General features: G+C 48.7%; 2 protein-coding genes across 5 annotated transcripts; both read right to left on the reverse strand.

The window, feature by feature from the left end:
* Nucleotides 1–646: 646 nt before the first annotated feature.
* On the reverse strand, nucleotides 647–4,339 carry LOC101069244 (ras-related protein Rab-39B-like). 2 transcript variants are annotated; one of them, XM_029839490.1, is made up of 3 exons: nucleotides 4,285–4,339; nucleotides 3,977–4,196; nucleotides 647–1,473 (listed from the first exon to the last, which is right to left on the reverse strand). In XM_029839490.1, the coding sequence occupies exons 1-3, from the start codon at nucleotides 4,322–4,324 to the stop codon at nucleotides 1,041–1,043; spliced, it is 693 nt and encodes a 230-aa protein (XP_029695350.1). In that variant the 5' UTR covers nucleotides 4,325–4,339; the 3' UTR covers nucleotides 647–1,040. The 2 variants fall into 2 exon arrangements, with proteins under 2 accessions (XP_029695350.1, XP_029695349.1); XM_029839489.1 differs by having other exon boundaries at nucleotides 3,977–4,199.
* LOC115250550 (CTP synthase 1-like) lies at nucleotides 4,068–12,785 on the reverse strand. 3 transcript variants are annotated; one of them, XM_029839471.1, is made up of 18 exons: nucleotides 10,926–11,091; nucleotides 10,596–10,766; nucleotides 10,377–10,477; nucleotides 9,826–9,942; nucleotides 9,669–9,752; nucleotides 9,345–9,425; nucleotides 9,104–9,255; nucleotides 8,816–8,948; nucleotides 8,639–8,727; nucleotides 7,825–7,919; nucleotides 7,305–7,367; nucleotides 7,154–7,197; nucleotides 6,990–7,086; nucleotides 6,874–6,929; nucleotides 6,694–6,790; nucleotides 6,480–6,624; nucleotides 6,263–6,376; nucleotides 4,068–4,199 (listed from the first exon to the last, which is right to left on the reverse strand). In XM_029839471.1, exons 1-17 carry the CDS (start codon nucleotides 11,089–11,091, stop codon nucleotides 6,298–6,300), a joined length of 1,770 nt encoding a protein of 589 aa, XP_029695331.1. In that variant the 3' UTR covers nucleotides 4,068–4,199; nucleotides 6,263–6,297. The 3 variants fall into 3 exon arrangements, with proteins under 3 accessions (XP_029695331.1, XP_029695332.1, XP_029695330.1); XM_029839472.1 differs by having other exon boundaries at nucleotides 4,087–4,196; XM_029839470.1 differs by lacking the exon at nucleotides 4,068–4,199 and adding an exon at nucleotides 12,578–12,785 and having other exon boundaries at nucleotides 5,330–6,376; nucleotides 10,926–11,093.
* Between the last annotated feature and the right edge of the window lie 4,774 nt (nucleotides 12,786–17,559).

Raw genomic sequence — 17,559 nt, forward strand, 5'->3', positions numbered from 1 at the left:
GCCTCACAAAGGATAAAAACAGCAAAGAGAACAACAGAATCAAGAAAAGGACAGACACACACATGCATACAACACACTTACACACACACCCACACACACATGCATACAACACACTTACACACACACCCACACACACATGCATACAACACACTTACACACACACACACACACATAAACAAGCTTAGACAAGCTGAGACATGGCTGGGCACCGAGACCTGAGGCGAAGGAGACGCCACCTTTGGAGGCCCACCAGGCCGAGGGAGGTCACGGTCCGTGACCACAGGTGGTACCGCCACAAAGACCAGCCCGACCCGGACAGACCGGAGGCTCCACACCAAAGCACAGAGCCCCCTAACCCCCCAGGCCAGGGTCGACAATGGGACAGCACCTCCAGCGGTAGACCGGAAACATCTCCCAGCCCGGCCCCCATGAGGAAACACCATGAGGAGACACTGGAGCTAAAAACTGAAGGACTGAAACAGTAAATGGGATAAAAGGTATAAAAGCTAAAAACTGAGGAACTAAGAATTGGAGTAGTAAAACAGTACTAAGACTAAAACAGACTAAAACAGTAAATGGGATAAAAGGTGTAAAGACTAAAAACTGAGAATAAGAACTGAGGGAGTAAAACAGTAAAAGTGTCAAGTAAAATAAGGATAAGACATAAAATAAATTGAAAATAATCAGAAAATCAATTAAAGGCCTGATTAAAAAGGTGTGTCTTGAGCCTCTTTTTAAAAACCTCAACAGTCTCTGCGGCCCTGAGGTTCCATGAATTGGGAACTTACATTTGGGCACTTTATATGTGTAATGATAATAGAATATATTATCATTAGAACACGGAGGACAAACTCCTCGTGAAATGGGGAGTTTGTCCTTAGTGTAAAAATAATGTCTGACAACATCTCACCACCAACTCTGCGCAGTGACCGGATATTTGTTTATTTTTATGAAAACGGAATGTCTGCACTTCAGTCCTTCTGCATGATGGTTACTGGTCCCAACCGGCCTCCAGGGCTGCTTTGATGTCCTTCCTGGTTTTAACTGCAGCACTTGCTCTTTGGAGCGGAGCGGACCGGGCCCAGGCTCTCGGCCTTCGGCCCCCGTGGTGCCAGGCTCTTGACTCCGTCCCAGCCTTCCTGCAGCTCCACCTCTCCGCTCCGCAGACCCTCATAGATGCATCTGGCGAGGAGCTCAAAGGCATTGCTGACATTCTGCCCGGTCCTGGCGGACACCTCCACGTAGGGCATCCCCAGCTCCCGGGCCAGCGCCTCAGCCTCCTCCCGGCCGACCAGCCGTCCTTCAGCTTTGTCGCTCTTGTTGCCCACCAGGATGAACAGAACCTTGTAAGGGTGCACGTGATCACACACCTCACGGTGCCACTCTTTGATGTGTTCAAAGGAGACCCGGTTGGTCATGTCAAACATCAGCAGGCCGCCGGCAGAGTTGCGATAGTAGGAACGGGTCACTGACCTGAGGACAACAGGGGTTTCAACACTCGTGTGAGGAGCAGCGTTCAGACCCAATTCTTTCTCTTCTCGTCATACAAATAATCAGCTGATTTTCTGCACCGTTTGAGGTGCGTTGTGTTTTTTTAGATAAGCGAAAGATGGCGATAATCATCTTTAGGAAGAGATGGAAGAGTTGGACTTCTCAAATGTATGAAAAAAGCAGCATAAATGGCCCCAGCGTCCGACCATCTGTGTAAAAGAAATCGTTCTTTCTCTACATAATTATGTCTCCAAAAAAGGAAAAACCTCCCTCGTCTGAGCTCTGAGCTGATGCTCGTGGGACCACCTGCCTGCAGCTGGGGAGGAGAACGCGAGGAGAACGCGAGGAGAACACGAGGAGAGCACGAGGAGAACACGAGGAGAACGCGAGGAGACACGAGGAGAACGTAAGGAGAGGAGAACACGAGGAGAACGCGAGGAGACACGAGGAGAACATGAGGAGAACGCGAGGAGAGGAGAACACGAGGAGACACGAGGAGAACATGAGGAGAACGCGAGGAGAGGAGAACACGAGGAGAACATGAGGAGACACGAGGAGAACATGAGGAGAACGCGAGGAGAGGAGAACACGAGGAGAACGCGAGGAGACACGAGGAGAACATGAGGAGACACGAGGAGAACATGAGGAGACACGAGGAGACACGAGGAGAACATGAGGAGAACGCGAGGGGACACGAGGAGAACATGAGGAGAACGCGAGGAGACACGAGGAGAACGCGAGGAGAACACGAGGAGAGCACGAGGAGAACATGAGGAGAACATGAGGAGAACGCGAGGAGACACGAGGAGAACGCGAGGAGACACGAGGAGAACGAGGAGGAGACACGAGGAGAACGAGGAGGAGAACATGAGGAGAACATGAGGAGACACGAGGAGAACACGAGGAGAACGCGAGGAGACACGAGGAGAACGCGAGGAGACACGAGGAGAACGCGAGGAGACACGAGGAGAACATGAGGAGAACATGAGGAGAACGCGAGGAGAGGAGAACACGAGGAGACACGAGGAGAACATGAGGAGAACATGAGGAGACACGAGGAGAACATGAGGAGAACGCGAGGAGAGGAGAACACGAGGAGAACGCGAGGAGACACGAGGAGAACATGAGGAGACACGAGGAGAACATGAGGAGAACGCGAGGAGAGGAGAACACGAGGAGAACGCGAGGAGACACGAGGAGAACATGAGGAGACACGAGGAGACACGAGGAGAACATGAGGAGAACGCGAGGAGACACGAGGAGAACGCGAGGAGACACGAGGAGAACGCGAGGAGACACGAGGAGAACGCGAGGAGACACGAGGAGAACATGAGGAGAACGCGAGGAGAGGAGACACGAGGAGAACATGAGACACGAGGAGAACGCGAGGAGAGGAGAACACGAGGAGAGCAAGAGGAGAACATGAGAACGTAAGGAGAGGAGAACACGAGGAGACACGAGGAGAACGCGAGGAGACACGAGGAGAACGCGAGGAGACACGAGGAGAACGCGAGGAGAGGAGAACACGAGGAGACACGAGGAGAACATGAGAACGCGAGGAGACACGAGGAGAACGCGAGGAGAGGAGAACACGAGGAGAACGCGAGGAGACACGAGGAGAACATGAGGAGACACGAGGAGAACGAGGAGACACGAGGAGAACACGAGGAGACACGAGGAGAACACGAGGAGAACACGAGGAGACACGAGGAGAACATGAGGAGAAACGAGGAGAGCACGAGGAGAACGCGAGGAGAACACGAGGAGAGCACGAGGAGAACATGAGGAGAACGCGAGGAGAGGAGAACACGAGGAGAACGCGAGGAGAACATGAGGAGACACGAGAACATGAGGAGACACGAGGAGAGGAGAACACGAGGAGACACGAGGAGAACATGAGGAGAACGCGAGGAGAGCACGAGGAGAACATGAGGAGAACGCGAGGAGAGGAGAACACGAGGAGAACGCGAGAAGAGCACGAGGAGAACGCGAGGAGAGCACGAGGAGAACATGAGGAGAACGCGAGGAGAGGAGAACATGAGGAGAGCACGAGGAGAACATGAGGAGAACGCGAGGAGAGGAGAACATGAGGAGAGCACGAGGAGAACATGAGGAGACACGAGGAGAACACAAGGAGAACGCGAGGAGAACACGAGGAGAGCATGAGGAGAACACATGGAGAACGCGAGGAGAACACGAGGAGACACGAGGACGTGCTGTTGCAGGTTCATTTAACCGGAGAATAGAAATGATGAATTTTAGAGATGGAACCTTCTCTCACTATAGAAGAAAGGATCCATGTTCAAAGCTCAATGCCTCCTGCGCTGATCCTGGGACCAGGATGGTCACAGCTGAAGGGCACGAACACGCAACACAAAAGATTTGCATGTCCTCCGTCCAGCTGAAGATGCTGCTTTGTTTAACGGTCTCATGCAAAGATCTCAGCACCAAGCCAGCGTGAATGATGTTCCCAAGACTTCCTCACCTAAACCTCTCCTGGCCGGCCGTGTCCCAGAACTGAAGCTTCACATGGACTCCCTGCTCCACCTCCAGAAAGTGGACGTAGAAGTCTACACCCACTGTCTGGTTGATGGAGTCCTGGAACAAGCCTTCAGCGTAACGCTTCACCAAGGAGGATTTGCCGACCGTAGAGTCTCCCAGCATGATGATCCTGAACTGGTACCGCCACAGAGTCTGCAGATGTGCTGCTGAGAAGGTGACAGAGATGAAGAGATGAGTCCTTCACAACAACTCCAAGAACAAACGTAGACAAGCACAGCAGCCGCCCCTCACACGCGTCACGGTCTGAAGCTCCTTCGCTATTCAAAGCCATCTTGGACTACTCCCGGCGAGGAGCGTGGAGAGGAGCGAGGAGAGGAGCGTGGAGAGGAGCGAGGAGAGGAGCGTGGAGAGGAGCGAGGAGAGGAGCGAGGCGAGGAGCGAGGAGAGGAGCGAGGCGAGGAGCGAGGAGAGGAGCGAGGCGAGGAGCGAGGAGAGGAGCGAGGCGAGGAGCGAGGAGAGGAGAGGAGCGAGGCGAGGAGCGAGGCGAGGAGCGTGGAGAGGAGCGTGGAGAGGAGCGTGGAGAGGAGCGAGGAGAGGAGCGAGGCGAGGAGCGTGGAGAGGAGCGAGGAGAGGAGCGAGGCGGAGCGTGGAGAGGAGCGAGGAGAGGAGAGCGAGAGAGGAGCGTGGAGAGGAGCGGAGAGGAGCGAGGAGAGGAGCGAGGAGAGGAGCGAGGAGAGGAGCGAGGAGAGGAGCTGGCAGACTCATTCCACGAGTTTGGTGGTCAGTCTCACAAAATACATGCGAGTGTCAGTGCAGTTTTCCTGCAACTTCCTGGTCGGCAGCAGCTGCTGGGAGGCGCCCGGACAGGAAAAAACTGTTGATACTTGACAGAAGGCGGAGACGCTCCAGGAGAGCGAGGGAGCGCCGGAGGTGGCGGCGCACTCAAGGAAGTAGGACTCACAGCGTTCTCTGGGACTGCGGAGGTGGCGACGTCCGGAACACGTGGTGCTGAAACGTGCATTTGGACCGGGACGTAGAGTGACTCTGGGAATGTTCCTCCTCATTAAACGTGTCTTGATTCTTTAAACACAAAAGCTCCAGCAGCATTTTGACAGACGTGCGGAGCCGCTAAAGCTTTCGCTTGTTTTGAATAGTGAACAAATCTGCTCGCTGGCGGCAGAAGGAAGGAAAACTCGTCTTTGGAGTGGAACAGAAGAGACTGACACCAGGAGTGAAGACGTTTATTCAGAATAAACCCACTTTGCATAGATGCATTTGAACAATAGAAACGTAGAAAACAAAGCAGTGGAAACAACGATTCCAACACGGCTCCAATAAAACTAAAAGCTTGATTCTTATGTTTACCGCCTGGTTTCAGGATGTGAAATATCTACATTTACCTGCTTCCAAATGGCAACATTTATTCAAACAAAACAAAGAATTCCAGAAGAGTTTCAGTGGAATGGTAACTCGAACGTAAATAAAATACTCACTAAAGCACTTTTCATCATGCAATCAGCGTAATTTCTGCCCTATAGAGGCCACTTTGGGACACGAGAGCTTTGTGGTCCACAGAAAGGTTCTTCTAAAGGTTTCATTAGGCTCATTAGGGAAACACGGCAGTAAAAAGACCTGAGGCTCCAAAACTAACGAGCCAACAGGGGTGGGTGGTTATCCTTTAACTTAAAAGCTGCATCGTCAGCATTTCTGCGGGTGTTACGCATGACTCTCTCTCTCTCTCACTCACTCTCTCACACACACACACACACACACACACACACACACACACACACACACACACACACACCTCTTAAACCTGTCTTACTCTTGCGCCCTCTGGTGGCCGCTCGTTCGTAAATATCCATTCAAATTCAGAAAACTTTATTTATCCCAGTGGGGCGATTGAGGAAGCCAAAAGAATCCATAAATATGGGACACGGTTCTGGGAGCCGCAGCTGTCACAGCGGGGGGGGGGGGGGGGGGGAGTAGCGGCTCATAGTGCCGAATTCAAAGCAATATCCACGTGCACATTCTAGCTTTTGATATGATTTCTGTAATAAAACATCCTCCAATCTGGCTCATGTGAAACTGTTCAGTAGAAGTTTGTCTTGTTTTTAATTGCCGTGATAATGAGTAAGAAATCCCTTTACGAAGATAAGAGAACAGGCTTGCTGAGCACTAAAATGGGAGTTTCTGGTGTCAGCTGGGGCAGACTGCACCTTTAATTACCCAACCTTTAATTACTGAACCTTTAATTAGACCTTTTTACCTGAACAAGGGGTACAAGCAGGGCAACAGCTGTTTTCAGAGGGAAGCAGGAAACTTCAGTTCACTGATCTCGGGTTCGGGGGAGCTGCCGCCGCTGCTGTAGCAGTACGTGTCCCTGTAACAGAGGAAGAGACGCTCAAACCACAGCTGCTCGGCAGCGCTCCAAAAGAAGCTTTTTCCTGCGATTGCCAGGACGTGGCGAGCAGCCGGCGGCTCACCGAGGGGACAGCTGGCAGCCTTTGGACAGGTAACTCTGCAGCTTCCCTGCAGCCGCCAGCAGGAGGCCAAAGTATGGCGGAGAAGGTTTGATGGGCCTGGAGGTGAACTCGGGGTGGTACTGCACGCCAACGAAGTAACAGTGATCTGGAAGGATGACGGAGAGCGTGAGGCCAGGCGGCGCCTTCCTGGGACGCCACGGAAGCGCCGACCCACCTTCCAACTCAATGATCTCCATCCGTTCTCCCTGCACATCCTGACCCACAAACTGAAGGCCGTGCTTCACGAAGTGCTCCTTCAGAGCAGGGTTGACCTGTGAAGACAAGACGGAGTTCTCAAGTCCTCACTTCCACTGCTGCCGGAAGAGTGGAGCAAAAGTGAAGAAGAATTCCCAACCTCAAATCTGTGTCTGTGTCTTTCCTCGATGAAATCCACACTCGCATAAAGTTTCCCTGTAAAAGACGCTTGTTAGTGCACGAGCGCAGCGACCGTCCGCGCCAGAGCTCACGTACTCATCACGCTGGTGTCGGACTTGAAGAGAGTCCGCCTTTTGCCCAGACGCATGGTTCCGCCCATCTGCCCGGGGTTGTGCTCCGGCATCTCAATCACCTGCAAACCAACAACCTTCCGGTTATTCCAGCTCAGTGACCCGGCGGAGCAGGACAGGGGAACTCACCACAGGGTGCTCGGACTGAGGGTCGAATTCGGTGGAGTTGGCGTCTGCGAACGACAGCAGAGAAAAAGGTCAGCGGAGGCTCTGATGTTCCTTCATGGCTGGAATCAGACGCAGCAGGAACCAAAGCCCAAACGCCGGCGGAGTCACCCACCTTCCCACCCGAGAACATTCCGGGCGAACTCGCACACTGCCAGCTGCATTCCCAAACACACTCCTGGAGAAGACAAGATGGACAGGATTCCCACATGAGCCCCATTTCAGAGCAAACTGGGACAACAGACGTGGTGTCCGGAACCCTAACCCGGATCTACCAGAGCTTCCAGCCTCGGCTCATCTGGTGCTTCTGCAGCTTTGGCTCCAAATTACAGAACAAATGTAATAAAGTGAGCAACGACCTCCTGACCTTCTCATTCCCGTCTTTATTTGAGCTCTACGTTGCTTCAGAACGTTGCTTTAACCCTGAACATGGTGTCATGGACGTCTGGAACTGGAAAACTCTTTAAGTGGTCTTGCAACTTCAGGTGAAAAAGCTCTCGTTTCATCAAAAGGTTCTGGTTTCCTGAACCCACTTCACCACTTCATCTTCTGCCCTCTCAGAGCTCTTTCATGTCAACATTTGATTGGTTGGATTCCACAGAAACATCTGGGACTGAAGATCGTTTCTCTCTTACCCAGATACGGCTTATTCTGTTTCCTGGCCCAGTTGATGGCGAGCATCTTTCCCTCCGTCCCTCTAACGCCGAACCCTCCTGGTACCAACACTCCTCTGTGGAAAAAGCAAAAGGGAGACATCTTAAAAATTCCAATCATCCATGAAGCTCACAGCACTTTTCCTTTTAAAGGCTTAGGAGAGTGCATGAACCCACGCAGGCATGGGGAGAACCTGGGGAGAACCTGAGGAGAACCTGGAGAGAGCATGGGGAGAACCTGGGGAGAACCTGAGGTGAACCTGAGGAGAACCTGGAGAGAGCATGGGGAGAACCTGGGGAGAACCTGAGGTGAACCTGAGGAGAACCTGGAGAGAGCATGGGGAGAACCTGGGAAGAACCTGAGGAGAACCTGAGGAGAGCAAAGCCACCGTGCCTTTTACTTTAGAAAGCTGGTCATATACACTCAAAATCTCTGTGGATCTTCTGATTTGCTGCAGCTGATCCAGCTGTGACCCCAGTGGCTACTAAACTGCTTTAGTCTTCTCTTTTTGAGACATTATAAGATAAATCCATCAATCTTTATTTATCAGCATCTGTTGCAATCAGAACTGTCTCTAGACCCTCTCCAGAACCCCAGGACCTGACCCCCAACCAGGAACAGTGGCAGGAACACCTCCCCTTTAACAGGCAGAAACCTGGAGCAGGACCCGGCTCATGTAGGGGGGCCCTCCTCGCCTCGTGCACCCTTCCACCCATCCATCCCGTCCCCCACCGTCACCCTCACCCCCACCGTCACCCTCACCCTCACCCCCACCCTCACCCTAACCCCACTCACTGAGAGCTGCACAGCTTTTGCCAGGCCTCGTGGTATTTTACTGGCTCCTCTTCGAGAGTGGTGCCCTCCAAATCTTCAGAGTCTACATACTGGAAGAAAACAGGCAAAATAAATAAATAAATAAATAAATAAACACCACAACATGACCTTCACATTATTTGGAAAAATGATCCTTACCTTGACCTCCAATTTATGGTTAATGGCCAGAGCCGAGTGCTCCAGCGCCTTGATGACAGACGTGTAGGAGTCAGCCAGTTTGGTGTATTTTCCAACGAGGGCGATGGTCACATGTTCCAAAAGACGATCAGACCTGAAATATGACAAAATGTTGTCTTGTGCTTAAAGAGGAACTTTTCAGAATGTGGGATTTGGCTGCAGGGTTAGGGTTAGCTGCTAACTGCTAACCCTGCTAGCTGCTAACCCTAACCCTGCTAGCTAACTGCTAACCCTGGAACATTTTCCTACCTGTCAGCCATCTCTTTCCACTTTGAGAGCATTTTCCTGGGACTCGTCTCCACCGACATGTTCAGACGCTGGCAGAAGTAGTTGACAACCCCCTGCTCTTCTAACAAGAGCGGTACTTTGTAAATGGAGGAGACGTCCTGGACACAGATCACCTACAAACAAACGCAAAACAGATTCCTTGAGTTGCTCAAAGAAAGATGTGCTGGAATATTCTATGTTACAGTGCAATGAGATACTTCACCTGTGAAGGCTCCACATGGCAAAACATAGAGATCTTCTCCTTTACTGCCGTTTCCAGGGGCGTCGAACAGCGACACATAATCTGGTTACAATCCGTACAATGAGGTTAGCCAGGGAGGGGGGCTAGCAAGTTATCCTACAAATGATACTATCAAATATCCTCAGAATCTTTTAATCCCCAAAGGAGTTACTGTGGCGAAGCAAATTAAGGGGAGAGCTGCTTTTATGACACCAACAACTGTGCTGGACAAAAGGCTTCACAGTGGGGTTCCAGCTAGGAGGACACGCCACCCTGGGGGGGGGGGGGGGAGCCCATGTGACTCACCAGGTCTGGAGACAAGCCGAGACCTCTCAGCTCTCGAACGCTGCTCTGGGTTGGTTTGGTTTTCTGCTCCCCAGTAGTTTGTGGCTGAGGACACAAATGCAAATCAGAACAGAAGAAGAAGTGATGACAGAGTGGTGTCAACATCACTGGGCCATACCTGTGGGATCAAGCTGACATGGATGTTGCAGAAGTTCTCCCTCTTCACCTTGAACTGGAACTGCCTGAAGGCCTCAATAAAGGGCATACTCTCAATGTCTCCGACCGTTCCGCCCAGCTGGTGGCACACAGCGCCGCGTTAGAGAGCAGGAACCGCTAGCATCATGTCTCAGCAGCTGAGCTAACGTTAGCGGCGCCTCTAGGCTTGCAGAAAAATTGGTTTTATTCAGATCACAAGAACAACTGGATAGAAAAGCAACTGTAGGAAAAAAGTGATGTCTTTGTTTGCTCTGTGACCTAGATCTTTGTGATCGAGACCCTACGTCTAGAGAAGGAGTGCTGACGACGGGCAAAGCCTCTCATGAAAGTGCTGTACAGCTGACGTTCAAATGCAGATCAATAGTCTGCTGCTCATTCCTCCCAAACATCCAGGACACCACCACCTTTTGATGACCTTCCGGAGCCAAAACTGGCCCACAACAACTGGAAGCATTTTAAAAGGAACAACCTGCGGTGTTGGTTCTACTTCTGACGCCAACAGCTCCATTTTACCTCAATGATGCAAACTTCGGGTTCTATGCCGTCGTCGTCCACCGACACCCTGGCCTGCTTCATCACCCACTCCTGGATGGCATCCGTAATGTGGGGCACCACTGACCACAGATTTTTCAAGTGATAACAAATCATCAAAAATGATTTGGGAAGGAAATCACAAGCATGGCGAATCTCAAAGCCCCTCCCATGAACATGTGACCCGGCCTCTTGGCTCACCCTGCACCGTTTTGCCCAGGTAGTCTCCCTTCCTCTCCTTGCTGATGACTGACTGGTAGATCTTTCCAGTGGTGAGGTTGTTGTCTCTGGTAAGACGGATGTCCAAGAAGCGCTCATAGTTCCCCAGGTCCAAATCCACTTCCCCGCCATCATCAAGAACAAAGACTTCCCCTGAAAGCATGACAAGGACGACACAGGTGAATCAAAGTTCAACCTTTTCTCAGGGCCACTCATCTGACAAGGTGTCACTCCTCCATGTGGCACGCTCATGTTGCTATCGAATTTGACGGCAGAAGATCCATGAAAGGCTCCTGGAACTCATTAACTCACCGTGCTCGTAGGGTGAAAAGGTGCCGGCATCAATATTTATGTAGGGATCGATTTTTATAGCTGTGACATGAAGGCCGCAGGATTTAAGGATGGTTCCCACGCTGCTGGCAATTATTCCCTTCCCAATCCCAGATATGACTCCACCAGTAACCAGGATGTACTTCATAGCTGCATGTGAATGTAAAACACATTTAATTAATTAACTGCCACAAAAACACTTGTGAAAACATCTAACTGAACCAGTTTAACCACATTTAAGGTAAAAAATGTGGCTGCTGCAAAATTAAGCCCCAACCTGACTGGAAGGGGCAGATTAGTGTGGCAGGGTGCTTCTGCAGGTGCGGTGTGATATCGGGAGCGTAGCCGCCTTAGGGTTAGGGGTTAGGGGTTAGGGTTGGGGTTAGGGTTAGGATTAGAGGGTTAGGGTTAGAGGGTTAGGGTTAGGGGTTAGGATTAGGGGTTAGGGGGTCAGGGGGTTAGGGTTAGAGGGTTAGGGTTAGGACTGGAGAGCTTTCTGCCATGATGGTGATCTGCCCTAAAGATCTGGGTGAGGGAAAGCCTAAATATCATTTCCACATGGGCCTGAGCTGTTGGAGACGGTCTGTTCAGCCTGACCCAGAGAAGATACATCACTGCTGGGGCAACGCACTATTTTTGTGCACTGTAAAAGGGGCTTAACAAAGCTAAGGCTAGCTTGGAGTTAAACATTTTTTGCAAAATTGACTCAGACAGGCCTGAAAATTCTGTTTCCAAAATGGTCAAGGTGTCGTCATTTCTTCACTTTCTGTAGCTCACGACTGCACAAGATGTTTGAGAAATTCCCCAACGCTCCAAGCGGCAGTAACGGAGAACTCCCCCGAGGGAGAACAGAACTTACTAAAAGGGATTTTTACAGAACATCACTTTGTGGCCCCTGTTTAAGGCATTTGTTGCCAGATGTTTAACTTAATTGCTGAAGAGTTCAGTAGTACTTTGCAACTGAGCTGGGCTTTACTAAAACTGAAACACTATGAGTGCATGACGGGGACGGATTCAAATGTTTGAAGAACCATCTCTGAATTAGGGACCAAAATGCACTGATTTGTCAGATAACAGGATCTGGGATGCCATTCTGAACAGATTAACAAAGGATCCAATATGTTTTAAAGGTATTTGTTCCAAACTCTATAATATTAAGCTTGAGGTATTGCCAGCACGACAATATAAAGCATAAGGCGGGAGTAATAAAAGGCTATCAAGGCTAACCCTCCTCGAGGCGAATCAGCGTGTTTTTTGTGTACAGATTAAACACTTTAAGACATAATACGCCTGGAATCATTTACTCAAAAAACCCAACTCAGATACGACTTAAAATACTTATATACTTATATATAATATTACAAAAAATGCAAAATTAATGCTCATATTAAAAAGTTCATGATCATGAACAGATGGCGGCAAGTCCCAATGACGCAATAAACGCGCCAATCACGTGGCAAATAAAAACCTTTACTAAAAAGCTCTAAATGCGAATTAATAAGATAAAACTTCGTAGTTCCAAAAGTCAATTTTCTCGTAACATTGCAGAAACAGCAAGAGCGTTGAAGAAAGATTGAGTTCTAAAGTTACTCTGAAGTATGTGGCACATGTCTAAAAATACGTCACAGACATACCTGAAGGCTTGAAGAGAAACTGTTGTTAGTTCACTGTCGGCGCCGATAAGCACTGATAGTTAATCAGTAAAACTTTACGCAGACTACTGCTTCCAACCAACCAAATACTCCACTTTTCCCGGGCATGTGCGTAAAACTGCCTTTCGGATCAAGTCAAAACCCTTTGCAGTTTCCTTCCTGTATCCAGGGTGCTGGGAACTCGGTGCCCTCAGCACGGACTGTCAGGCACACGCTGCTCCTCCGCCTTCCACAGTCAACCAACGAGCTCTCGGAGTTTGCAATGCTAACGCTAGGGGACGTGCAATCGCTGCATTTTCAAGGTCACGAGAGTCAAATAAATTTATTATTTATTTATTTAATCATAGCAAAGTGTCAAAATGGGGAAAATAATTGAGACATGCAGTGATAACAGTCCACCCCACATACTGTCTCACCAGCTGGTCTCAAAGCTGTAAGACAACATTAAAACCTATTCAGTTTGTTTAGAAACACATTGTGAAGAATATGGATAAGTAACCCCTCCACCATCACCACTGTAGCATCCTGGGCCAGCATTACCTCTAAAGTGTCATTAAATTCCACTACATAAACCTGGTATTTAAAATGATCTGTGGCTTCGCACCACCACTGCTTCCTGGCTTGATCATTCAGTATTAGATTGATCAGATCTGTCTCAAATAGTGGCTTGCTTGTTCCACCGAGCAAAAGGTAGCTCCTTTGTCCAGTCACCCTTTTTCAGTACGAGCTCCCCAGCACTACAATACCATACTACCGTATTTTCACGACTATAAAGCGCCTAAACCACTGAGATTTTCTTAAAAATCGACGGTGCGCCTTATAATATGGTGCGCCTTGTGTGTGGACTGCGTTCCAAAATCTGCTGTGCGCCTTTGGTGGGTGCACTACGGTAAACGCTCCGCCAATCGATTAGCGGCACACCTACGCGTAAGGATCCCTTAAAATGGCGCCGGTCAAGCGAGACGTGTATGAATGAGGCTTACTTTAAACTGCAGGCCATCGAATATGCGGCTGAAAATGGCAATTAAGCAATCTTAGTGTTTTCGCTTTATGAGGAGGCGGCATCTCTCCATACGCGCAAGGACAACTGTTGTGCACTCTAACCCTAACCCTAACCCTAACCCTAACCCTAACCAGGAGAGGGCGGCCATCTTCCCTAACCCTAACCCTAACCAGGAGAGGGCGGCCATCTTCCCTAACCCTAACCCTAACCAGGAGAGGGCGGCCATCTTCCCTAACCCTAACCCTAACCAGGAGAGGGTGGCCATCTTCCGCACCTACTACCGTGACAAGATAACCGCGCCCAGCCACATTACCAACATGGATGAGATCCCTCTGACTTCTAACATCCCTTTGACCCACAAAGTGGAGAAAAAGGGACCAGCACGGTGGCAATATGCACAACGGGGCACGAGAAGTCGTCGTTCACCGTGGTTCTCGGCTGCCACGGAAACGGACAGAGCGCTGGATGACGGAAGGCGAACATTCCTTCACAAAGACTATGAGGCAGTGGCGGGCAAGTTATGCCACCATATGCGGGTGGATTGTAGACGCAGGGGCTGTGATACCGTCTTCATGTATTGGAAGAGCTTTCAAAAAATTAACTCTGAACCGGAACCGGTCGGTGAGTCCGATTCAGATGATTAAGAAGAGGAATTCGGGATGTTGGACATTGAAATAGTGCAGCTGTTTAATTCAGATACAGAAGATGAAAACTTTGATGGTTTTGTGGCAGAAGAATGAATATTTTCTTCAATAAATGTGTCGAAACTCACTGTTTTACTTTTGTTGTCATTTTTTACTGTATGTTTCAGCATGCACCTAATAATACGGTGCGCCTTATGTATGTTTTAAATACAGAAATAGCACCATAACTGAGACTGCGCCTTTTGATACAGAGCGCCTTATGGTCGTGAAGATACGGTAATACATATTTGCAATATTGAAACTGAAATTATGGCTATTGGAGAATCAAGTCTTTACCAGAAAATCCAATGCCTGCAGATCTTCCGACAGCAGCCAACCTTCAGGTGGCTCACAGACCCCGAGTAGCAACACAAACCACTCAGGGGAGAAGCAGCACTCGTGCAAATACTGTGATTATGGTTGCACTTGGTGCCTGCTGGGCTCGTTGGAATGTGGCTGTAGTGGAAGAAGGTTTTACTTGACCAGAGAACTTATTAAGGCTTCACAAGTTAATGAAGGATTATTACCGTATTATTAAGTTTATACATGACGTTGATCCATATTTTCAGTGAAATTTCAAACGAATCTATGATTATTACATTCATGATGTGGTTGTGTGTTCTGTCAGCAAAGATTTGGTGAAAACTTTCAACATAATCTTAAAAAACAGAGGATCACATGGTCTCTGATTCATGTTTTTTCTCAACAGCCTCACACCTTCTTAGGCCACAATTATGACTAATATTTCATTTTACTTTATTTCACCTGTCTTTCTTTCTTTTTAAACAGTTAAATCATATTTGTTGTGTTGAAGTCTTTGGGGCTATGCAACAATCCCATTTTTAAGCAAGTTGTCAGGACCAGCCTGGAGTAGAAATTCCAAAGCTAAATCATGTTATTGTTGCTGGGACTGTCACTTTCTTTCATAAATGGATGATTGTCCTGAATTTAGCAGGATCTTACTCTATTGTTGAGTTGTATCCAAAGCAGCGAGCAGCCATTTCAAGGACACTTACATTTATACAACAGTGACAAGATCTCAGACACCAATCCATGCTAACAGTCAATTCAAGTAAACAGTAATGCTGGACTGGGCAGACCTTTGAGATTGTTGGCTCCAATCATTTTCTTCAGTCGCACAGTTGTGGCATAACCCTAACCCTAAACCTTAACCTAACCCTGAACCTTAACCTAACCCTGAACCTTAACCTAACCCTGAACCTTAACCTAACCCTAAACCTGACCCTAAACCTTAACCTAACCCTGAACCTTAACCTAACCCTGAACCTTAACCTAACCCTAAACCTGACCCTAAACCTTAACCTAACCCTAAACCTTAATCTAACCCTAAACCTTAACCTAACCCTAACCTTAACCTAACCCTAACCTTAACCTTAACCTAACCCTAACCCTAACCCTAACCCTAACCCAACCCTAACCCAACCCTAACCCAACCCTAACCCTAACCCAACCCTAAACCCTAACCCTAAACCCTCTAACCCTAACCTAACCCTAACCCTGACTAACCCTCACCCTAACCCTGACTAACCCTAACCCTAACCCTGACTAACCCTAACCTAACCCCAACCCTTGAACCAACATCAGCTTATTTCTCCATATTTCAAGCCTAATAAAACTGGATTGACATAAATCTCAAATAATGTGTGTGTTTCCCTTTTCTTTTCCGATACCTTTAGAGCAAATGTGTGTTTGCTCGGTCTAAAATCTACACGATGATGTTTCACCTACAGTATATTCCAACAATCTTTGGATATTATCGAGTGCTGCTGTGCCTGCAGGTAATGGGGACATTGGTGAGTAGAATCGTAACTGAACAGGGTTTTTATTTCTCTGTCACTGCACTCTTTCTAGATTTTATTCCTCCTGACAATAATCCCACTTCCTGACATCCCACAGATTACTGGAGAGAAATAAACATTGATTCGTATAAAATGCAGACAGTCCACCTTTTTTCTGCTGAGGCTCCTGTCAAGAGGCTGCTGAGCAAGAACAAGAGCTGATCACAGCGTTTAGAAACGCCGTCACGTGCAAGCAAACAAGGAGAATTTGGATTGACCTTTGACCTTAAGTTGCTGGTCCCTTTTTGATCTCAAGATCAATGTGCCAGAGCTTTACAGAACACAAAGAGGGGCATTTCTGATCCCTGATCTGAAGTAACCATTAAAGTGAGTTGAGAGTCAAAAAGGTCCAAAAATGACCCTTTTTCCACAGGAACTGTAGTCTTGGGGGCCCTGCTACCATTTGGAAGGGTTTTCTCCATTTGGAACACGTCATGTGATAAGGAGCAAACTGCAATTAACAGTTCAAGAAGAACCCCAACAAACTTGCCTGCGTCATTTTGTAACCAGGTGTACAAAAGAAAGACAAAATGCCGATGTCAGGGAGGTTTTGAACCCCTGATACAGTTGCGTATGTGGTCTGGTAGCAACAACATAGTAATAACCATTTGCACACTTGGACATTAGAGTTAGCCGCTAGCTTTGCTGCAACTGGGTACTAAAGGCGAATAAATAAAGTTGTGATAAAAATAGTTTCTCAACACAGCATTTATAACCCTTCAAAGGAATATGCACACCAATACGGATGCATTTACGTACAAAACTACGTTCTATAATAAGCACGAGGAGCTTAAATCCAAATTCCTGCAGACAGACACACACAGAAACACACTCGTAAAGTCAGCATAGCTCCTAGAAATTCCACTGACACCTTCTGAGGGCACGAGCTCAAGCGTGCACACGCACAAACAATGAATGTGAAATGACCCCCCCCCCCATCCCTGTCCCTCCCCTGCTCTCGTTGTGTGGAACAGCCTCCCTTATGGGAGCCAACATCACCCTGCATGGGTGGTGCTCTCAGTGGGTGCTATGGGCACATTCCAAAATCAACACAAGATTACGGAAAACTGACACAGAGAAGCGGGAGAAAAATAATGTGCGTGGAGGTTCTCAATCATCCAGGTCATCGTTATCCGAGGTAGTCTTCTGTCAACTGGACTGTTTTGTTCTCTTTTGAAGACGTTCCTCCTTCTCTCCTGAAGGCTTCTTCAGTTCTGAACTTGCTGGGGACCGAGCTTGAAAATACAGCCCCTGTGGAGCATTAGCATGCTAATGATCTGGGTGGTCACCTGAGAGTCGTTGGCAGGGTCGTTCACCTCGATTCAGCTGGTGTTTCTCCCCTTTGTCAAAGGAAAATATGTTTTCATGATGATTCTCTTTAATGCTCCATCAGACTGCCATCAGCTGGGAGCTGAATAA

Source organism: Takifugu rubripes, chromosome 7, assembly GCF_901000725.2.
Source record: "Takifugu rubripes chromosome 7, fTakRub1.2, whole genome shotgun sequence".
NCBI lineage: Eukaryota > Metazoa > Chordata > Actinopteri > Tetraodontiformes > Tetraodontidae > Takifugu > Takifugu rubripes.